The 24,064-nt window shown below is 46.5% G+C and overlaps 1 protein-coding gene across 1 annotated transcript in view; it reads right to left on the bottom strand.

Annotated features, from left to right (window-relative positions):
* The window catches only part of ArgRS (arginine--tRNA ligase-like protein), a 90,524-nt gene that overhangs the window by 10,452 nt on the left and 56,008 nt on the right, over nt 1–24,064 (bottom strand). The window contains exons 10-12 of the mRNA XM_055073362.2: nt 22,495–22,600; nt 10,396–10,509; nt 9,075–9,133 (exon numbers count right to left, since the gene is read on the bottom strand). Coding sequence (XP_054929337.1) covers nt 9,075–9,133; nt 10,396–10,509; nt 22,495–22,600 — 279 coding nt within the window. The remainder of the gene's footprint in view (nt 1–9,074; nt 9,134–10,395; nt 10,510–22,494; nt 22,601–24,064) is intronic.

Raw genomic sequence — 24,064 nt, 5'->3', positions numbered from 1 at the left:
TGCATGATTTTGTACAGAAGACAAAGTAATGCTATATTTCTGCGCGATTCCAAAGATGAAAGCGACAACGACAACTTGATGTTAGTTACGCTCGAAAATGGGCTATAATCTCTGGCAATGAAACATGCAGCCCGGTTTTGGATCGACTCGAGAAGATGGATTAGATATGCCTGATGAGGTGACCATGTAGAAGCTGCGAATTCGAGCTGCGGTTGCACTAATGTTTGGTAGGCTATCTTTCTAGTGAGGGAAGGAGCGCTGCGAAGGTTACGTTTTAAATATCCGAGAGTGCGCGATGCTTTAGCCATTATTTTCTCAATGTGGGATGACCATGAAAGGCTAGGTGTTAGAATAATGCCAAGGTACTTGTATGAAGATGTGCGAGCGACAATACTATTGCCAAGTGAGTAACTGAAAATAGAGTAGGACTTTTTGCGAGTAAATGCCATTAGATTGCATTTGTTAGTGTTTAGGGGCATTTGCCAATCCAAACACCAGTTAGTGACACATTGAAGGTCATGTTGAAGAGCAATATGATCAGTGGGGCAGCGGATTTGACGGTAGATAATGCAGTCATCTGTGAATAGTCGAACACTGGATGTAATGTTAAATGGCAAGTCATTGATGAAAATCAGGAAGAGTAAGGGTCCAAGGACACTTTCCTGAGGTATGCCTGATGTTACGTTACTGAGAGGGGGAGAGTACTGGTCAATGACAGTGGACTGCTTTCGAAAAGACAAAAAGTTTCTTATCCAAGAAATTGTTAGTTCGTCAAGGTTTAAACATGAGAGTTTAGAAATGAGGCGACAGTGAGCCCGCGATCAAATGCTTTAGAGAAGTCGATGAATATTGAGTCAGTCTGAGCATTGTCGTCCATATTTTGAAGAAGATCCGTAGTGAATTCAATTAGTTGTGTCTCACATGAAAGGCCTTTTCTGAATCCATGCTGATGTTTAAAAAAGAAGTTATTACATTCTAAGCGATGAACGACATTAGTAAAAATGATGTGTTCGAGTAACTTGCAGGGAACGCTAGTTAGTGATATGGGACGGTAATTACTCACATTGCTCTTGTCACCTGACTTGAAAATGGGTATGATTTTGCCAACTTTTTAATCATTCGGCAGCTCCCCTATTGACAGTGACTGCTGAAATATATGACTAAGGATTGTACTGGAAGGGACTACTATATGCTTTAGGATTTTCGTGTTGATGCCATCAAATCCGAAACTACTCGATAATTTGAGATTGTTAATCAAAATAGCGATTCCAGCGGCTGTTACGGTAATAGGAGTCATATATTGGTAATCATAGTCTGCCATCTTTGGTATATTGGAATGGTCTTCCTTTGTGAATGTGGAAAGAAAGTAGTTGTTAAATACAGATGCGCAGTGCTCTCGCGGTATGAGAAGACCAGTGCTATCCACCAGTGCAGGAGTGTCAGTGCTGTTTGAAGGAGATATGGTTTTCCAGAATTTCTTAAGATTATTTTTTATCAGTGACTGAAGGTCATCGGAAAAGAATTTATGCTTTGCACGACGAAGGGAGCTGCAGTAGGCTTTTTCGCAGGCTTTATGTTTATTCCATGAATCTAACGTGTTGACACGTTTGGCTGCCCTGTATAAACATTTCTTCTTGTTTTTTAACGCATTCAAAGTTTTATTAAACCATGGTTTGGAGCACTTGGTGCGAAATGAGATCTGAGGTATGTATTTATTTGCTAGACCTAGTAGTTGTTCTTTAAAAAGGCACCAATTTTTGTTGACTGATCGTTGAGAAAATGTTGCGATAAATCTAGATGAAAAGCTTTGTAAATCTCAGTTAATGGCATTATAGTCTGCTCTTATATAGTCAAATATTCGTTTTGTTATTAGATTATGTGTACATGAAGGTGTGTGAACTGTAAATTCCAATAACAAGTGGTCACTGAACCCATCAGTGATTGAAATGGTGCTAACTCTATTAGGTGCTGTTGTTAGAACAAGGTCTAAGACGTTAGTAATACGCGTTGGTTGGAGGACTAGTTGCTCAAAAGAAAAATCAAGGATGAGCTGGACAAAGTCATTAGATGCACACTAATTGCCTCTTAAGTTAGGCCAATCTATATCCGGGAAATTAAAATTGCCAAGAATGAATATATCAGCTTTAGGGAATTTAGAATGAACAGCAGTAAGGTTCTCACGCAAGTTAGAAACGAAGTTATCAGTACTGTCAGGAGGCCTGTAACACAGTCCGTAAAGTGACTTTGATAGTGTCTATGTTATACAAAGTCACACTATCTCAATAGCGGAGTGTATCGGTACTATAAACGAAGTGATGTGTTTCTTTATTGCCAGCAAGACACCACCTCCCCTTCGATTATGTCTGTCTTGGCGATAAATGACATAGTCCTCGGTATCAGGAAAAACTTCGCTGTCATTCACGTCGCCACAAAGCCAAGTTTCCGTTAGTGCCAAAATATCACAGTTACTATTTTCCAAATACGATATGATTTCGGTGCGTTTAGAAATGGTACTACGAATGTTAGTAAATGATAAAGTTAGGTACGAAGGGTCGATGTGTGTATGTTGCGCAGTAGAGGGGTTGTCAGACGCGCATGTTATCGGGTTATGTTCTAGCTATCGCGAAATTGGTACCACGGTATCGGACAGCGAGTTATACCTGTACGTAGTGTTATCTACTTGCAGTTTGTCGAGGGTTGACTTCAAAGGCAGTCATACTTCAACGGCTGTCATACTTGCTGCCACTTTGCCATGTCGCAGAAGGTGAATTAAGCAGCAGCATTGGCTCCTTTACTAGATGCCTGCCGCACGAGCATAAAACCTGTTGCCAGACCCTCTCCCATTTCTCCTCTTCACTAGCGTTAGTCACGAGCGCCACATGTTGCTGGCGGAATCACTAGGCACTACCTCGCGTGGCTTCCGAAATCTTCGTCAGGCGTGTGCGCCAATCTCGAAGGCCATTAACCTTTGTCATAGCTCAAGGTATGTTTGCGGGCATTACAGCCGACAGCTATTGTTGTGCCAGACAACTAACCTTTAAAATGCAAACCCAAAGGATTGTGCCGACCATGGTTCTACCTCGGTACTGACCACGTAAACACCGTGCACTGGGTCACCAGCCATCGCCACTGCCCACCGCCCGTGATGATGGATGGAAGGATAGATATGAGCGTCCCCTTTGGAACGGAGCGGTGGGTTATGCCACCAAGCTCTTGCTATTATACTGCCTAATGTCCTACCTAGGTTAAACAATAAAAAAAGAAGAAAAAAAAAACACTATGAACTACCACAACCAAATTTTCTGATCCCCTATTGCGAGCTGTGCTTTTGTACGTCTCCGTTTTTTGTCGTTTCCCTACTTTTCTTCCACCAATCCTCCAATCGCTTCTTGCTAATGCCTACTGCGGACATACTTTTCCACTGCTCTCACTGAACCCAAGGGCTTCAAGGAGGCCAGTGGTGCCTAAATCGACCGCTGGGTAGACGTCTTCACATTCTAATCCAACATGCTCCATAGTTTCCCTAGCTTTACCGCAGCAAGCACATGCTTCTTCTTCCATCTTATATCTCGCTTTATAGGTGCGTGTTCTAAGGCATCCCGATCTCGCTTCGAAAAGTAATGAACTTCCCTTTGAGTTATCACAAATTGTTTCTTTCCTGATTTCGTTCTTTCCTCTTAAATAGTTACTCATGGCAGGTTTCTTTTACATTGCCGCCACCCATGAGATTGTTTCAGCCTCTCTGACTTTCCGCTTGGCGTTCTTTGTTTTTGTGTTGCTCACCCCAAAGGCCACATACTTGCTGGTAAGCTTCCTGGTTCTTTTCCTCTACTGTGAATCAATGCTTTTCCTGACCTGAACACTCTCCCAGCCCATTTACTTTCTTCCATATTCCTCAGTCATTCTTCATAATAAATTTTACTGTGAGCTCCCCTCACTTCAAAACTTGTCCAGCCCATATCGCCCTGCACAGCTTCATTTGTAGTCTTCCCGTGGGCACCCAATGCGAGGCATCCCACTCACCTTTGGTTGCCGTTGAGTCCTGATTGTACCCCTGATTTCAAGCAAACAACTGCATTTCCAAAAGTAAGTACTGGAACCATTACACCTTTCCACATACCTTGGAGCACCTCGTACCTATTGTATCCCCATAGCGCTCTGTGCATTATGGCTGCATCTCTCTTCCCCTTCACTGTTATTGTTTTTTCCTGTGTTTCCATATATCTATTGCCCTCGTTTATCCATATACCAAGGTAGTTATATTCTTTTACCTGAGGTATTTCTTAGCCCTGTATCGCCACTGTCTGTTCACTGTTTTCATTGAATACCCTAACACCTGATTTTCTAACTCTAAATTTCAAACCTAAATTCTCACTTTCCTGTCAACAGATATTAGCCAGAAGTTGCAAATCACTTTTTTTGTTAGCTAGCAACACAATGTCATCTGCATAAAATAAACCTGGAAGCTGCTGCTCTACTACTGTACCTGCCTGTCTGTATGAGAGATTAAACCCGATATTACTTCCTTCTAGTGCCCTCTCCGTCTTCACCATGTACATCACAAACAGCAGTGAGGATAAAGGGCACCCCTGCCTCAGTCCCTTGTTGATATCAACTTTCTCCTCGCTCCTCATCCCTTCCCATTCAACGTAAACGGTACTTTCTAGGTAAATCTCTCTCAAAAGCTGTGGACTATCATCGCCTAACCCTTCCCCTTCCAGAATATCCCACAAATTGCTGCAGTCTACATTGTCATATGCTCCTGTAATGTCTAAAAAGGCCACATATAACAGTCTGCTTTCTACTCTTGATATTTCAATACGTTGAGTAAGAACAAATAAGTTATCATCCAAACGCCTACCTATTCTGAAGCCATTCTCAAGTTCTCTCAAAATGCCATTATTCTCTGCCCATGCTTGAAGCTTTAATTTGATTGCCTGCATTGCTAACCTGTATATTACCGATGTAATGTTCAACAGCCTGTACGAGTGAATTCTATCTTTCTCCCCCTTACCTTTATAAATTAAATTCATACTACTTTGTCGCCAACTGTCTGGTATTCGTCTATCTGCTTTCACCAGGGTTTCCTTACTCTTTAGTCCTAGTTCATTAATCAGCCTAACGGGAACCTCGTCTAGCCCTGTGGCTGTGCACTTAGGAATTTTCTCTTCCGCTTTCTTCCAGTTGAAATTTGTCAGCACCCACTCCTTTTCCACCTGGGTCTGTTTCATGCTCTTTTTTTCTTCAAATGCAACCTCAGCATTGCCTTGGAAAGATTCGGCTCTTATTTTTCGGATGTAATTTATTGCCGCTTCTCCTACCAGTCTGTTTTCATCTTCTTCTAGGATATGTTGTTGCATCGTTGTTGACTTCCTGCCTAACAATTTTATGTGGTTCCAAAATATTCTAGATGCGGCCTTCTTTTTCTCACATACGTATTTCAGACAACCAACGTTCACTTTCAACATTTCTTTTTGCTTGAACCAGTATTTGAACCATAGAAATTTTCTCCCGGTATATTTCGTATTTTTTGGCTACTTCATCCTGCGGCAACTGCACCTTCTTTGGCTGCCTGTGCTCTCGGGATGCTTTCTGTCGTTCGGCGATCACTTCTCATATCTCCCTGTTCCACCAGCTTTTGGGTTTCTTTTTTTCTTTTCAAACGAACATGTTGTTTCTCTTTCCGTATTTCTGTCGTTATTACACTTAGAAGCTCACTATATCCCACTCTTGGCCATTTGCCAAGTTCTTCCTGAACTCTTGTGACAATATTTGTTATTTGTTCAGCGTTCAAATTTCGACTGGCCATTTTGCACTCCTTGCTCTCCTTCCCAACTACATATCCCATTTTAAAAATGATGCGTTTATGGTCACTCCCTATGCTGCTAAACCCTTCCTCATCGATGACCATTTCTCTCAACTTATCATGAATTCCTTCTGTCATCAGACAGTAATCAATGGTCGATTGCCGGTTTCCCACTTCCCACGTGATCTGCCCTTCACACTTAGGCTCTGTATTCACGATAACGAGGTTATGTTGCTCACAAATGTCTAGCATTGACTTGCCGTTGTTGTCGGTATAGCCATCTAAATCCTGTATGTGGGCATTCATTTCACCTAATAGGATAATTTCAGCATCATACCCAAAACCCTTAATATCAGCACTTATGCATTCCACTAACCCTTTATTCTTCTCTGTGCAATTATTTCCAGTCCACAAATACGTAACACCCAGCCAAGTTTTTTCCCACTCATTGTACCTGATAACCAAAGATGCCCTTGACATTTTGAATTTACTCTTTTCCATTTGGCTCCCTGATGGATGAGCATTCCGACTCCCCCTCCCTTTCTTTCCGACTTAGTTCTGTTGCACCCTTCCCAAACATAATCAATAACTGGCGGCTCTTCCGAGTCTTTAAGGTGCATTTCTGTAACCGCATATGCCCTATTTGTTCTCTATTTAAGTGCTCCTCAATTTCTGTCCACTTTTCCTTTCTTGATAGAGTCGGTCAGAAGTGCCACCTCACGATGCATGTTCACAACTGAGGACATGCCTGTTCCACTGGAAGCGCGAGCCATTCCGCAGGCATATAGTAAAGCAGGCACTGGCAGGAGACACATGGTACGATTCGGTGTCTGATCCGATGTGCGGCGCTGCATGCTCCGGCATGCTAGAGTTACTGTGTATGGCTCCCACAGGAAGTCAGATTTGAGCTTCTGTTTTCCACGTTCCGCTGCGTCACCATTCACCAAGTGCAATTATGTGGAACTCCGAACTGCTGCAGAGAAGCCACCCTACCAGTGGCAACATGGCAGCAGCCATACAGCACCGACCACCCGCTTCGATCCGAATTTGCGTTTCTTACTGTCTCTCCACCCTGTCAGCAAGAAACAAGCGGCAAAATCCATCATCGCTACGTCTCATGCCAAGCTGAGGTCAAATCATTAGGTATGTTTTGTTGTACTTATTGAGATCGGCTGTTTCTTGTGAAATGTCCTCGCATCATGGCTCCCGATCTCAACAGTAGCTTAGTACCAGTGTACTAGGCACTGCTTTGCAGAACAGGCACATGTTCAAGATAATTTTACGTGACTGGTAACTATTTCGTGTCAGAAACAAAGTGTAGACGGGAAGAAAAAAACAAAAGGAGGGTGAGGAACAGGCCCGCCGGCACCGCCTCTGTGGAGGGAACGTCAGAGAATGTCATATGCCAGCCGCACTGTCATTGGCTGCGGCCAAACGACGGTGCGGTTGTCAGATGCGTCGCACGATGAAAACCAGGCTGGTTTGTCACACACTGGACATCCGATCCGGCGCTTCGGCACAGCAAAACACCTCGATTCCGACTGCCGTTCCGGCACATTGGACGCCGAATCGGACACCGAATCGAACCGTGTGTCTCTCACTTTAAAGTTAACTCGTGCCTTGGCCCTACCATGGTGAAAATGCACAGGAGACGCGTACATGCAGGGCGTGAACATTGTGGCCGACGCCAGTTTCTCGCTATGTTTTGGCTTGGTGCAGCTCGGCTCACAAAACACGGACCTTACCGTCCAGTAAGCCGTACGGAAAGTCTTTCTGTACAGTAAAGTGCCGCATGCGCAGTGTTCAGCCGGTACGGTACCCCACTTACCGTCAGTTATTGGGAAGAGCACTGCTCTGCTTCAAGAACGTGAAAGGACTCCCGGTCCGATACACATTCTACAAGAAAGCTTGAAATGCGCTCCATCTCTTTACTGAGTGGCACCAGCATAGGATGCCGAACTGGAAAATGCTGCGCGAGCACAGTGTTTGTCTTCTTGTAGACAAAGGCTTTCTGTGAATGGCATTTTAGGATACCGCGATCGGCCAAAATGAATCCCACTCCAACTTCTACTTATTGCACGCACCTTTACGTTGCAGTTTGTATTTAACAAAACCGGCACATCCGCACTTCGCGGAAAGACTCTCATTGTGGCAACGGCGTGCAGAACCCACGAGTCACTGAACGCGTTTCGTTTTTCATTCATGTTCGCACGATTACACATGAGTGGCAATGGACTCAGAAGTTTGGGTGCGAGCTAGTTGGCACGGGTCATTTGTTTTAAACAGCGCAAAAAAAAACACGGACAAGGAAGAGAACAGGACCAGCACTGGCTTGTCTTCCTTGTCGGTGCGTTTTTTGCCACTGTTTAAAAGGAATGGACCTGGATGTTCTGCAAGCTGGAAGCCACTTTCGAAACAAACAGCATGTGCTTAGTGAGGGCAGTTGCTCGAGGGGAAGGGCGGAGAACGAAGGGATGTCGTACTGGCCGCGAGGCGTCGGAGCACCAAGAGATGCATGGACTTTTTTAGCGCAATCAAGAAGCAAGGACAACTTGCTCCAACAGGAAGCCGCTTCCGAAACCCGACACAACAGCCTCTCTGGCTTGTTGTCGACGTATTACGATACGGTGTACTTATTGTTTGTATTGTAACGGTCACGCGGCCAGGCATGTTCGCAGTACAAGTACGCTGATGGCGGCATGGCGCATACCCATACAGGCTAGTTTGCTTATGCAGTGTGCCCACTTCTACCTTATCTTGAATAAAAACGCGCTAAAATCGTTTCCATGCGAGCGGCCATTTAAGGTTGGTGTAGCGAGAACTATACTAAAGACCATTTCGCAGGGCAAGAGACTTGCAACGTTCGTGAGCAAAAAATAAATAAATTTTTGTGCATTCTGCACAACCTTGGATAATCGAATTGTTAAGTTCACACTTTCCATGATTTCAGGAAACTGTCCGAGACCTGTAGCAGTCTCAGACAAGCTTCAGATAAACATATTTTATATTTAATATTATTGACATACTGAACTATTTCGCGGTCCCCCAGATCGATATATCCTGGATCGACCGTGTGTGGTGTAACAGCTTTTTACAGGACAACAGCTTTGTTCGGTTATTGATTAGCACAACTGTGCAACCAACTCTCTTGTCGCAGCAATCTGTACATTTCATGAACAAACAAGTGAGCAAGTATCCAGCAGAGATTCAATAAGTACTATATCAATGGTGGTATTGTCAAATGTTGAGCAGTGTGAATACTGCATACCTGATCCGTGTGAGAGCATAAAGGAGATAGGCCGCAGTGTTGCCTCTGTCGTCAAGCATCTAGTAGAAAGAAATAAAAAGAAAATGTACAGGCAAGGTCAAATAAATGCTGATTGTAATGTTATGGTACCTACACTCACTCACAAGCCAGGTTCCAAAATTTTAGCAGAGCCAGTGTCACCGATGCTTACTGCAAGCTCAAAGCAATAGTCTGAGAGAGATAAATAAAAATTAACTGATGGCTACAATACTCCCAATGCGAAATTTGAGCGTAGCTCTATACCTGTTTTCATTTCGCGGTATATTGAGGCATCGCACCAATCATCGTACCGACTGGCACAGCCGCGGTGCTACATATATACTGGCCACACAGTTGCCACTTCACTGGCAAGTGCAGCTTATGCAACCATTATCTTTACGGGGAAATGCTTGCAGCAAACGCTGTGCATGAAGGTGAGCTTTTTGATTCTTTTTTTCTTTCCCTTGGACAGCCGACGCTGCCGCTGGTGTGCAGATGTGAGTGCCACCTGGTGGTGCTTCAAGGTGGCTTCCTCCACTTTCCACCTTGCACTCTCTTTGCTATTGCAAACTTCTGCTTTTCTCTTTACACTTTTGCTATACTCTGCACCTCCACTTTCCTCCTCAGGCTCTCTTTGCCATCACCTTCTTTCATTCCCCGCTGCACTCCACAGTCGCTCGGTCACGCTGAGGGAAAATAAGGCACACTAATGCTCAACGCAGAAACAGGCACCTAAGAGCTGCGCTCTAAAAAAGAGGTAAAGTGACCTTTCATAAAAGTTCGGTTTTGTTCCTTAAGGGCCCGTCACCAGGTCTGTGTATACCAAACAAAGCACGGTGTGTAGATTGAATCTGTCTGCAAGGTATCACACCGGTTTAAGTTGCGAAAACAGCTCAATATTCAAACAAAAGCCTGGGCACGCTTCTCTTCAAGAGATCTACTCAGTCTGCCAGCAATGCGTCTTCACACAGTGCCGTGCACAAATGGCCAGCAGCAGCAAGAAGAGAAGTAAGGCAGCCCTCGGTGTGGGAGAATGTCGATGATGGACACCCGACAGGTGACAGCCTCTGCTGCTGTGGGATCAGTAGTTGGCCTCCTCACACCATTAATTTACAATATTTCACTGTTTCTATTTGAGCCACTAGTAATAAACCATCTTTTTGAAACTTATAATGCCTAATCAAAATTTCTGGCTGGGCCTGGTGAAAGGCTCTTTAAGGGCATTATATTTAGAACTGACAGACATAATTTTTTAATTCTCCACCGCAGTCTTATCTATTAAATAATCAAAGGCTTGGCTCACCCGGTCAAACGAGAACACATACTCATGGACACGATTATGGCAGAGATCTGCATACTTGATGCACCCATAGGCTACAGCCTCTTGCGCACATTTCAGTTCTTGTGGTGTCAGCACCTGCGAAAAGGGCACATGCCAAGCTACATTGCACTTTGCGCCAGCACCAGACATCAGGCTCACTAATGGGGTATAGCAGCAAAATACCTTAAAGGGAACCTAAAAAGAAAACCGATTACACCTGTATTAGTAAATTACTTCTATACTATACCAAAAACACCACTCTTACTGTGAAAAGAATCTTGGTAAGCCAGGAAAGACACACAAACAAAAGGCCTGCTGCATCTACAAATTTAAAACATGCATTGAAAACAAGCACAACAAAAAATGCCCTCTGTTAAACTTTTGACGGCACATATAAATACCCCCCAAAAATTGATTATTTTTAATCTAAACGTGCAAAACACCTCGAGAATAAGCATAATCAATGAAAAGAAAAAGAATATACTGCAGAAACTTTTTCAGCTGTAAAGGAAAAACCCCAGGCAGAACACTGGAAGTGTGCTTCACTCCCAGCGGCCTATGGCTTCGTTTGGAATTTGTACGGACAGCTCTTGTCATATGTGAACCATAAGTGTACATTTTATTTGCGTTACATCACATTTGTGACACCACTGCAACCAGAAATCTTGCATCCATCTGTCTCCTCTTACCATGTTTTCAAAAGAAAGCAAGTCATGTGCTAACTTGTTCAACCTATAAAATACTAAATTAACAAATGATGCTTGCTGCCTATTGGCTGGACATTTCGCCAGAAACTTCGTACTCAATTCCAAAACTTGGAAAGAGAGAAAAAAAAATAAATGTTTAATTCTGAACTAGCGATAGAGAAAGATTTCTCTTTGCCCTCAGGTGGGTGGTTTCCTCATTCCAGGAATCCATGGGCTCTTGCTGCCACCCTGGCCCAGTCCACCAACTTTCACTGGTCATCCAGCCCTGTGCAAGACAGCATGACCTCCCACAGTTCTTCCTTGCCCTCTTCTGTCTTCTCTGATTCGGGTGTTTCTAACAGTGGAGTCGAGCATTTGATGTTCAGCATGCGGTGTCATGCAAGGGGGTAGGTTCCGGAGCTCACCGCCAGAGGGCATGCCACGGGGGTGGAAGGGGAGGAGCGGATCAATAAGAGCACATGCCGGGGGAAGGGGAGGACAGGGGTATAGGAGCAGGCGTTTTGCCGGTGCGCGCCCTTTCGCCCCATGGATTCCGCTCGGTGCGAGCAGCAGCAGAAACTCGCATGAGAGCGACAGTACCAGCAGGGGGAAGCCGCCGAGGATTGAGAATGGGAAGCACAAGCCAAGCGCCGGTGAAGGCAAGCCAACCCCCACTTTAAAGAGAAGACAACCCAAGCCAGGCGCCAACAGAGGCAAAATAATCCCCAACTTCGAGAGTAGGAGGCCGAGCAGAGACGTCGACACAGAGAGACTCCTCCCACGGAGGATACCGATGGACGGTTCAAGAGTGAATGTCTTGACCACGAGTGCGGCCACAGCTGCAAGATGTGTGATAGACTGTGGTTTGACCACAACCTCACGCAACTGAAGAGTGTGCAATCTGGAATCGAAGCTAGAATCTATCGAAATGATGACGAGACAAAAGACTTTCATGAAAATCGCTCTAAACACGAGTTCAAACTTGAGAAAATGACCACCAGTTTCGCTGTTTTGACAGCTTTCACTGCGTGGAACTGGCTTTACTTCTTTTTTATCTGCCCCATTTGGTTTTTGCAGGGGTCCTGTGGGCCCCAAGCACTCTATTACCAAGTAGCACAGGGTACCTAGGATTCCGCAAAACTTGCAGAGGCACACAAATTGCATTATAGATATCCTATGCAATAGGATACCGTTAACATAGAAGTTAGTTTGCAGCCCTCTTAATATAACTGTATCTTCTCTGTTGAGATTCAGGTGAGGTAGTGGGTACATTGTTCATCTGAGTCTATGGTGCTGTAGAATACTGGTTTATTTCTTCGAGATGGCTCCCTGTCTCGTCACCTTTCAGGTCCCCTCTGGCAGGAGAGCCCAGCTTGTATGCTCTTGGGCTGTCACGTTGGCCGCTTTGTTCTCCGCCAGGCACTAGTGTCCCAGTCCACATTACTTAGGTCTCTGGAAGATGGTTTAGTATCTGTATGCGGCATGGTATTGCCATGAGCAATAACAGAATTAATTTTTTTTATATATGTGAGTCAACGCATACTCTTGTTTCCCAATCATAGGCCTTGTTCAGTCGGTAATCCTCAATTCACTGATGACTGCGTTTTCATTACTCCTACGTTGACTTTCATTACGGAATCACTGGATGTTTCTGTGATTTGGTTGCCTGTCTGCACAGGTTTGCTTAAAGGGACACTAAAGGTTAATATTAAGTCAACGTGGACTGTTGAAATACCATCCCAGAAACCTTGAAACGCTTGTTTCGTGCGAAGAAGAGACTTACTTTAAGAGAAAATGCGTTCTGGAGTGTCCGCGTAGCTCTAGCACAGTTCAAATCACCCGCCCCCCGATCGAGGAGTATTGACGTCATGGTCTCATAGTGACGTTACGCCGTCGGTGAGTAAAACGGCTCCCGCAGACGGCGCTACCGCTTTTCTGCGCAAAACGAAAACGCGCGGCCAGAAACAGAGCCAAGACAGAGCCGACAGCAGCGCGAAAGCGGAACTATGGTGGCTAGCGGAAGGGAAAGCGCGCAACGATAAGCTTGTTCTCTATTTTATGACGCCAACTTCGACACTCGTTGCAATGGACGACCCTGACAACGACACATTGGCTTGCGATGCTGGGGTTGTTGGCTCGCGATTTAAGCACTGATGTACGTGACCTGCTGCTGAGGGCTCGCACTGCTGGTGTCGTTGTGTACTACTACGCCGGCGGCCTGCTTTGAAAGGCACTCCACGCGACTTCACTAAGTCGGCGTTGAACTCGTAATCCTCTGGACGAAAGTGCAGCGAGCACACTATGTGATTTTTCGGCTCTTTGCCAATGCGCTGCGGCAGAGGTACGGCACTTAACCATTTCGAACGGAGAGGTTCACTCGTTGGCACATAGTGATAAGTAACGTTGGATTCGCCGCTGCAACTGCCCTTGGCCAAGTTCCGCGGACCGTTCGCGCATCCCACGACATCACATGGACGTGGCATTCTCGCTGCTTGTTCCAAATGCAAGTTTCGCGAGCCAGCAGGACCACTGCAGCACGACGCGATAAAGAAACAACTGAAACTCCAAATCGCGCGCAGAGTCGAGCGAAAACGAAACCTTTCGATTACCCGTACTACTCAAGGGTAACGTGAAAATGTTATTTTTTCTTGGAATCGAATAGAAGTAGGCAAGTAGCATTTTCTTCCGTCTTATAATCTAATGAAATGATCTTTTTAATACGAGTTTTTGAGTACTAGCGACATAAATTATGAGGAGTGGTTTCGTCATCGGGCTAGTACCGGAATGTCGCTGGGGGGTCTCAAATCGTGTCATGCATTTGCCTCAATTTCTCGGTTACTAAAGCTCTGTTCGCGATAATATTGACGCCTTAGACATTCTAGAGCATTGCTTTATCACTTTAACTTGACTTTCTGGTAACCTTTAGTGTCCCTTTAAGATGTCCTCTTCGCCATGTTAGGGTGAGACGACTGTTTCAAAACTGAGTTTATTTTAAAATACAACATATCTTCTCTAGGTCTTTGCTCAGGGCGATCTGATGCCTCGCTTGATCCTCCCTCCAATGCTTCATTACCGCTTTCCTCTCATGCTGGTGGCCACAGCAAGCTCCTGTTACTTGCTCATCCAGGGAAAACATGTGCCTGGGAAGTGCAGTTCCCGCTGAGTGACAGTATCTGCCTAACAGGGGCAATTTACTATGATTTGCAACTTGGGATGAGGTATTTCCATTCATATTTCTTCAATTGTTTTAGTCAGTGCATGATGTGTGTCACCAACTTGAAATAGCATTGAAATACAGTGGAACCTCGTTCATACGTTCTGAGAAATACGTACTAATCAGGAAAACGTACGACCCAAAGTCACTCAAAAATTTTGGCAGACTAAATTGTAGTTTACATCGACGTAATGCAAAGCCTTCTGTGAATTGTTGCAAACACAGATGCACAGATGCATGCTCAAGCGCCCCGACCATTCTGCTGCCTCAGCAAGCTTACATTTGCACTCCTCGAATTCAGTCTAGGTCAGCAGCTTCTTCGGGGGGAGCATTTAAGTGGGAAGTTTTGACGTGCCCATGTGGTGAGAATCGCATTGCAGCATGAGATGCCAATGCGCAGGAAGGCCAAATGAGCCGAGACACACTTTGTCATTTTCCTATTGCGTAATGTATTAAAGGGGCTCGAACCACCCCTCAGGCTTGGTGAAATAACAAAGCCCACAGGTAGCATCCTGACACGTATCGGAAGTATCTCGAATATTAGCGATGGGTCTATCCACTGTCTGTTGTCAGCGAACATTGTGTAATCTGATTGCATGTATGCGTGATGCGAATTGTGTAGTACTTTCTGGAAAACACGCGGGCACCAGCGATTTCTCTGGAACCGTTGATGACTCATGCATAAAAGCTGTTGCGCTTGACCTGCTGATCAAATTTTCGATGATTGCCGACCATGTTCGTCCCTATCACTGTGCTTTGAGTGCAACTTACTTTTGTGGGCACAAGTTCGCCCAATAAAAGTTAGTTTTATAATTCACAGATTTGCTGCTGTATTATTCACAGTCACTCCAACGCGACAATATGCTGCTCAGGCAAGTTTTGCTGTTGTACCCAGTGCGTGGGGCTCGCAAGCAGATCGCGAAGTCACCTTTCTCTCAAACGCTCTCTTTTCAACAAAAGACCCTGTCCTCACTCTCTCCTGGACGCTGTATTTCATCATTGGATGCTTTATTTCGTCATTCCCTTAGACGGCTACTACTGGCCAATAGCTGACATCAAGCTGCATTCGGCTACATGGCATCCCCACGTAAACGCCGCGAGGTGCCACCACAAGTACACTGGCTAAGCGCACTGCGGCTCTCTGAGGACAACGACATTTGGCTTATGTTTAGCGCATCGTAAGCGCCAAAGGCAGAAGTCGTGGCATTTAAGTTAACATCCAAAATGAAATTTGAACTCCGCACTCCGGTGACATTTAGAGGGCGGAGCACTGTGGGCATGCCTCACTACGCCATTGCCTTCGCAGTGCAAGGCATTGAAGAAGGAACGGGAGCACAACGAAGGCCGTGTTTGATTGCAAATGATTCCACTTCTGCTGAATGCATTGAAGTACTTTTTGTGGCAACGTCGAAATCACAGTGCATACGAAGGTACCAGCACTAGGCACATGCACTTTGTCCCCATCGCAGTTCACTTTCAAGATACGGCGGCCATGCCGCAAGCAGCAGCCGCCGGAGTAGAACCCCCTTCGCCTCTACGCCCCCCCCCCCCCCCCCTCGTGCCTCGCGTACAAAAGAAAACAGTGCGCTGACACCTTGCCTTCCTCCCTCATGCGCACGATATTGAGCCACAATCATCGGATTACCCTCCCAAGCCTGTGTCGGCACAGTAAAAGCCTGTTTTATATGACCGATTTCGACAAAAAATGCCGCTATTTTCATCTGCTTTAGCCAACAGTCTGTTGTAGCGCGGTCTGTTAAAAGCGAACTTCGTCGCATTAATAAAACAGAGTAAACTAAGGTTGAAATATGGTTATTTATATCCGAAAGCCGGTTGTACGCGGGTACATTGTAACGAGCGCAAACTGTATAATGAATATATAACACGAATGAATGCAGATGTACAAAAAGAATTTGGAGGATGCTTCAGCTTCGCCTTTAACAGTGTAGCACGACAGTATTCAAAGATCCCTGGCTGCTTCTCATGCTTTCCGGCAACTTCGGCGTATGTAGCAGTAATGTTTGCCGGGAAATGCTCGCAGTGAACGCTATGCACGAAGGCGGGCTTTCTCATAGAAATGCAGCCTCTTGCATGGGCCGCGATGCGGCAGAGGCGAGCGCCATCTGGAAGTGTTTCAAGGAAGTGGACACGCCACTTCATGGACTCGGAGATATTTATGCGCCGGCATGCGTAAACGGCAGATGCCGTCTCCAGTCTATGCATCGTAGAAATACTGGAAAAGGTGTTTGTTTGAGTTTTCACATAACAGAACTATGTTTTCTCATATATTCAAATTACAATACGAGAGCTATCATGTCTATAGGTTTTGTGTAAGTCGTAGTTCACCATTTTTCTACATATTTTAGCTTTAGAAATTCAATTAGTTCAGCCAATGCTTTGCGCCACGTGGAAGGCCTGGGTAAGCGTGGTTTGAAAATCTTTTTTGCTGAAATAATGCAGACGCGGAATGCCGACACCAGATTTTCTGCGAAACGGGCTCCTTAATGCTCTTGTGTTAATAAATACCGTCGCACCCACTTGTAATGATACCGGTTTGAACAATGTATCAATTATAATAATGAGCAGCTGATGCACCGTCAACTTCTGTATGGTTGCCATGGTGAAATAGCCTGCTTACTACAATGCCCCAATGCCGCATTATCGGTTATAATGATGAACTCTGGCTGCTGGGTGTCCGAGCCGAAAGGTAGTGAAATGCGAAACCCTTGAAAAGAAAAAAAGAAAATGAGAAATTCAAGCCACTGCATGTTGGACCACTGCTTCAACAGCCACCGCTCACTCATTTTCCAGCTATCTCCGCGCGCCTCTCTCCCATCGCCCTTCCACCCCTCCGAGCATAAATGGGCTGCGCCCATAGCTCTAAGCAACCCCACCCTCCAAAACATGAATTGACGGCGTCAAATGCACTGCTTCCAGATTTCTTGCATGTTGCTGGCTGGCTCCTCATTCAGCCCAAATCTGCAAACAACTTAATCACTCCCGTTCGTCTTTGTTATCTGCGTCTAAATAGTTCCCGGCCATGCGGTTTCTCAGCCTCGTTTTACCAACAGTTCGTTTGACTCGCGGCCGCAACAGGAGATGGCTGATGCGCTCGCTGATCATCGGCAATGCATGACGTTGCCAGTGAAAAGAAAGCCCAGGGCTATAGATTTGGCAACTAAGTGCTTCTAGCCAATAGGCAATCGTCGCGAACGTGCTTGCATTACATAGCGGGGCTTCATTTTCACAAGCAACCTTCCGCTGCACTACGTGGAGTACCTGGATGCGTTTGAGAAGGATGTCGGCAAGCTTTGCGTAAAGTATGCAAAGCTGAAGGATGTAGGTAAACCAGTGAGAAGTATGAGGCAAGATGCTTGTGGCGATCTCGCCTCAGTGTTCGTTCTGGATTTCTCAAGCTGACATGGCTGCCGTGGTAGCCTTCTCCCAATCTTAAAAAGGCCCCTTTTGGGGCCACCAAATAATGCCTTGGTAGTGCTCACATATCGCTTGCCATCCGTGACCCCTTTTTGCAGCAGTGCCACTCCTTAACGCCAACAACTGCAGTTTGTTACATGCAATCGGAGTGCCCAGAAAGCAGTTAAACGAGTGAACACAATCAGCAGCCGGATGGAGGAAGGTGGTGGGGAGGAGCACTGGCCTCCCCGCCATTATAGTTTATGGGGTTCTCATCCGTGCTCTTGGGACAAAGGAACGACAACACAGTAGTGCAAACAATCACAAGGGCATTTATTGCACCTTTCATAGATCAATGCCTGCTAGCCGAGTTGCTATCCACAAAACATGCTGATGGGCCTGTGACAAATCTAGAAGTCCGACTCACCGCGACCGAATAGGGAGCGAATATGTTCGCCCCATGCTGGATCCCAACGCCTGGTTGTTCGCGTGTACGGTCACGCGAACGGTGGCGCGTTCCAAGGCGGCCACGCAAGACAGTCTCGCAGAAGCATGGATCGGCGCACGCGCGGCACGGCGGGTCCGCACGGCACGTCCACACGGCACGTCCGCACTGCTTGCTGTCCCAAACCCAAGAGCTAGCGCCTTGTCTCTCCCGCACCCAAGTAACCCCGCTGCAGCGCAACACTCGCGCACTGCGCTTGTACCACTCCGACCGCCGCGGGCGCCAGGCCACACAGCGAAGGCGGATTACAGGAGACACGCTATGCGGGAAAAACATATCAGGGGATGCGCGAGTCGCGCCTCCCCACATCCCCCCAACCTTAAATCACTACATATTCCGGCGAAACATGTCACACGGTCTAACATCAACGCTTGCTTCGCGAACAAGGTAGTACATGCAACAGTGACCGCGCTGAGGTAATCTCCACACGCTGTCCATAGCATGCGAGCCGACATTGTCCTTGGGTACACCGCTGGCGTCCGCCGGTCACAGCAGCAGCTTTGCAGACTCGACTGCACGATTCCAGGCCAGGACTCCGGAAACGACGACGCAGTAGTCGGTACGAGCAAGCGTCGCTCGCGCCGACACGCCCTGCTGGCAAGAGCCACCGTAGCTGTCGGTGACCGCCAGCTCTTTTGTCCACCGCCGAGGGTTGTGAGCTGGATACAGGAGGCCGCCGAAGTCGCTGCACTGAACTCGCCACAGCATCACCATTGCCCGGTGGCTCGATCGTAGTCCGGGGCAGCAGCGCAGACGATGTGCAGGTGATGGCAAACCAGGGGTGACTCCACGCTGCGTACACTCAACACACTCGGCAAACACTAAAGTAGTGCAAGGGAGAGGAATTCTGCATGCGCATCGCCCACGTGGTATGGTGTTCGACTCAGCAAGTGAAAGATCGGGCAGTTCGGGCAGCTACTCAGATGCTAAGTTCACGTGAACGATGCTCGCTTCCTTGAGTCGAACGAGTAATTTCAATTCGTGCGAGGCTAACTAGAATGAGGGAAGCAAAGTGCAACACTTCAACGCCACGGTCCACCAGGTTGTGTCCCTCCACGTGTGACAGGCAGCTTCGTAAAGCCTTAGGCCTAAAGCGTTGCTACCCTGACAACAACTGGCATCCAAAAACAACACCCAAAATGAGCGCAAAAAAGGCAGCCATGATGAGACGTCAGCTCTGTGAAGTGGTCCTACTCCGCTCGGTGCACACAGCATCCGAGTTGACGGTGCCCACTGTCCCAGGCGGTGTCGGAGCGCCCGGTGCCAGGCTGCAATACCAGTCAGCCCGTAGTGGCACCCGTGGCCCGCAGCCACCCGGCTCCCAGAGCCGCGACTTCATCAGAGTCAAAGAGATAGAAGAAGCTATTTACATAGGAAATTCGGACCACCCACGAGGCTTCAGTACTCACCCGCTTCAGGCTTGCCAATGCTCCGCGGGCGCTAGGCCTCGCTCTCCCAGGATGCAGACCACGTGGCTCTCGTACCGACGAATGTCATAAAAAAAAACACTTGCAAAAAGGCTTAGCATGTTGACAAGTTCAAACACACTACAGCCACCGTCGCCTCTCTCAAGAAAGCACGCCGCCAACGCTAGCGATCAAAATCCATGCTAGCCCTACGCTTCGGTTCAAACAAAGGTCTCGAACGAAGCAAAACTGTTAAATCTATCGTCCGATGCCCCAAGAGGTCCACGTTGGGCAGCCAGATGTGGGGTCTCTCACCCATACTCTTGAGACAAAGGAACGACAACACAGTAGTGGAAACAATCACAAGGGCATTTATTGCACCTTTCATAGATCTATGCCTGCTAGCCGAGTTGCTATCCACAAAACATGCCGACGGGCACGTGACAAATCTAGAAGTCCGACTCACCGCGACCGGATAGCGAGCGAATATGTTCGCCCCATGCTGGATCCCAACGCCTGGTCGTTCGCGTGTACGGTCACGCGAACGGTGGCGCGTTCAAAGGCGGCCACACGAGACGGTCTTGCAGAAGCATGGATCGGCGCATGCGCGGCACTGCACGTCCGCACTGCTTGCTGTCCCGAACCAAAGAGGAAGCGCCTTGTCTTTCGGCGCCCAAGTAACCCCGCCTGTGGGCGGCGTTAGCAGCGCAACACTCGCGCCTTCTCGTACTGCGCCTCAACCACTCCGACCGCCGCGGGCGCCAGGCCACGCGGCGAAGCTGGATTACAGGAGATGCGCCGTGCGGGAAAACAACATATCAGGGGACGTGTGAGAGTCGCGCATCCCCACAAGTTTTCTCACATCAGCTCTGCCATCCCCCTATTTTGATTTTTTCATGCAACCCGGTTATAACAATTATCAGTTATAACAATGGAATTTTCGGGGCACTTGAATATTGTTATAAGTAGGTTCCACTGTACTTGTGTTCATACTGCCCAAAATTCTGTGTCATCTCCTTGTGGTGTGCTGCACAGTTTCATTGGTCATCCACCTTCATTGAGTAGAATGGCTCATGATTTTGCTTTTTTGTTCTGTTCACTGTCTATATTGTTCCATACGCCCTTCTGCAACGCCTTTGGGCTTTGAAGGTATTGGAAATAGATAAATAAATAAGTAAGTAAGTAAATAAATAAATAAATGGTACATGGACACTATAGTCGGATACAACTCAAGTCTGCAGTAAAGCCCTGCCCATGCCCTCATAACTGCCAGCCACTGTTCCTCAGTGAGGCTGCAAATAGTTTGTAATTCAAACTTTCCCTGTTACCTAAATAAGGCGGTAACCACAAAAATAAAATTATAGGCGCATAATGTTGTATGTTTTCACTCGTCTGTTTATTGTAACGGTAAAAGCCTAATTCTTTTATTGAACTGAAATAAAACGCTTGCTACGCTGCATCTATTTATTGTCAAGTTTCACTTCAGTTGGCAGTGAAGTTTTATGAGTTAAACGGGGTCAGCAGTGAAATTAACTGTACTGAAGACTTTTGAAGAGTGAAATGCTCAGACTCCATACACTTTGCAGGTCAGTTGCACACCTCATCGCTTGCGCCGATGAAAAACAGCAGATGCTCCAGAGGTATCAAGTACGACGCCATTTTAAAATGGTCGCATGACGACGATTTTGTTTGCTTCTGTGATTGGCTGGTGGAGTAACAACCCCGTGCGGTCTGTATGCCTTAGTTGCCAACTGCTGTTTTTTTAAGTTATATCCTACTATAGTATGTCATTACTGATGTCAAATCCATGCTTCCTTCTTGATTCAAGACAGCGTCCACTTCCATTTACCACTCCACGGCTTTTGGATACCCACTGTTGATCCTGCAAAGCTGTTCCGTGATGGACCATGCATTATGAATGATATGCGACCACTGCCCATTTTGTTTACAATATGCTGTTAGACCCAAGAACCACAACACAAAAAGAAAGAGCAAGCGAACGAATGAAGGACGCCACGCTGCCTGCCACCGCTCCGCCAGGCCTGCAGCACGATACCATATCACCATGTTTCGGAGAGACAATCAATTGCCATTTACAGATTATTGATCACTAGCGCCTTTAAGAAAAACAAAAGCTGAAGCATTGCGTCGGTGCAGAGAAAGACTTGGATTTTGTTACTTCTGTTGTATTTTTACTTTTGTAAATGTGTGCTTGAAACGCAGGCGATTTGTCGCTGTGAATCATAAACCAGAACACACAACTTATGTGCACACGACAAACAAGCGACACGAAGAGCAGACGTGCGGCTACGTCAACTGCAGGGGTGAACCAGAAGTCGTAGGTTCTCAGAGATCGACCAATCGACAGCGTTTACCCTGGTGACATCACCTGGAGCACCCCGTTGACATCAATACGCATGAAGGGGGCACTTGAAAGGCAAGCATAGGATTGTTTTTTTTTTATCTGTGGTTTCCCCACAGCGCGTGTTTACTTAAAATGGATAAAGAAATGTCAGATGGTTCAGGGGCCTGTACTCCTGAGCAGATATCAAAATCTGTGATGTCACGGGGAGATAGTGTGGGAACATAAAAGTCTCATATTTTGTTTTTGTGCCTTTCTGGCTTGCGAAGTGCTGCAAAAGTGCAACTCACCAATTCGGATTGATTTGTTTTTCCTAATAAGGGGCCCTTTAACGTGGCTCAACTTGCTTTTTGTCATGTCAAATTGGGCATTAAAAAGCAAACTACAGGAAGGAAAACGAAATGAGAACTTCCTGTTTTTAAAAATGCGATCCCCATGTTTCCATTCATCTCAACAACACCCATGCAGAATCCTCAGACAGAAAGCTTGCTTACCTTCTCTCTCTCTTTTTCAAGCAGCTTTTGCATTGAACGTTGCAGTCCCTCATCAAGAAGGTCTGCCAGTTTGACTGTGTCACCAGAGCGTGTCTTGAACTTCTTCCTGCACACAACCACGATGTTAAATAGCGGTGCACATTCAAACACAAGGCGTGTCCTTCTATGAAGCAAATATTTAACTTTTAAAGGCAAGTCTCACTTTAAAGGTAGTATTGCTCATAGCTCTACACTGCTGTTGGTAGCTCTGCTATCGGCAGTCTTTCTGAAGAATGCAAAAATTAAAGGAAAAATGGTCAGCCGTTACCCTGTGTGTCACATGCTGATTATATACCAAGAATGCCATATTTTATAGATGGCTCCAATGGGGATCATAGCTCAAAATGATTTGAGCAATGATTCTCAATGATTCAAAATGATTCTCAATCCAGCGGTTACCAGGAAATGACGCGATTGAATAACCAGCACATTGAGCACCGAGATCAGAAGGCTCATCAAGCCTATTCAGACTACGAGACAGCTAAATACAGTAGAATTTTACTGATGTGTTTTTAGAGGATCACAGAAAAGAAAATACATGGTCTGGCAAATTATAACTTCTGATAATGCAGGCAGCAGCCCTACAGATGAGACAAAAAATTACTTCCACATAAAGCTTCATTTGAAGATAAATGAAGAGCTAACAAACTATTTAAAACCCCCTTAATAAAGCTGGCTACCCAATGGTTATAATGAAAGTTAAACACTCCTCTCTGATGCGGTCATAGCCGTCAATCACACGAAACGAAGCTTTCAATTTCAATCTGGCACTTGAGTCGAATGTTCAATTATAATAACAGCATTCTTTTGAGCACTCTCATCCCTCTTTAAGTCGCCATGCAGCCATTTAACAGGCACAGCATCACAGGTTATGATAGCGTCCACAAACTGTGGGGATGCGAGACTCTCACGCGTCCCCTGATACGTTGTTTTTCCCGCAAAGCTTCCGTCTCCTGCAGTGCGGCTTCGCCGCGTGGCCTGGGACCCGCGGCGGTCGGCGTGGTTGAAGCGCAGTTCGAGAGATGGCGCGAGTGTTGCGCTGCTAACGCCGCCTTGCGGCAGGGTTACTTGGGGACGCAAGGGAGAACACGCTGTCTCTTTGGTTCGAGGTCGTCAAGCAGCGCGGACGTGCCGCGCGTGCGCCGATCCATGCTTCTGCGAGACCGTCTCGTGAGGCCTCGTTCGAACGCGCCACCGTTCGCGTGACCGTACGCGCGAACGACCAGGCGTTGGGATCCAGCATGGGGCGAACATATTCGCTCGCTATATCCGGTCGCGGTGAGTCGGACTTCTAAATTTGTTGCGCGCCCATCGGCATGTTTTGTGGATAGCAACTCGGCTAGCAGGCATTGATCTATGAATGGTGTAATAAATGCCTTTGTGATTGTGTGCACTACTGTGTTGTCGTTCCTTTGTCCCAAGAGCATGGGTGTGAGAACTCCACAAAACAGACGTGTGAGATGACCACTTATACTTTCATGTACCTCTTCCTTGCTTACAATGTTGCGGGCCATGTTGAAATTGGCAACAA

This window comes from Dermacentor andersoni, chromosome 4, assembly GCF_023375885.2.
Source record: "Dermacentor andersoni chromosome 4, qqDerAnde1_hic_scaffold, whole genome shotgun sequence".
NCBI lineage: Eukaryota > Metazoa > Arthropoda > Arachnida > Ixodida > Ixodidae > Dermacentor > Dermacentor andersoni.
The sequence above is the reverse complement of the archived record's forward strand: the minus strand, read 5'-3'. Positions and strand labels throughout refer to the sequence as shown.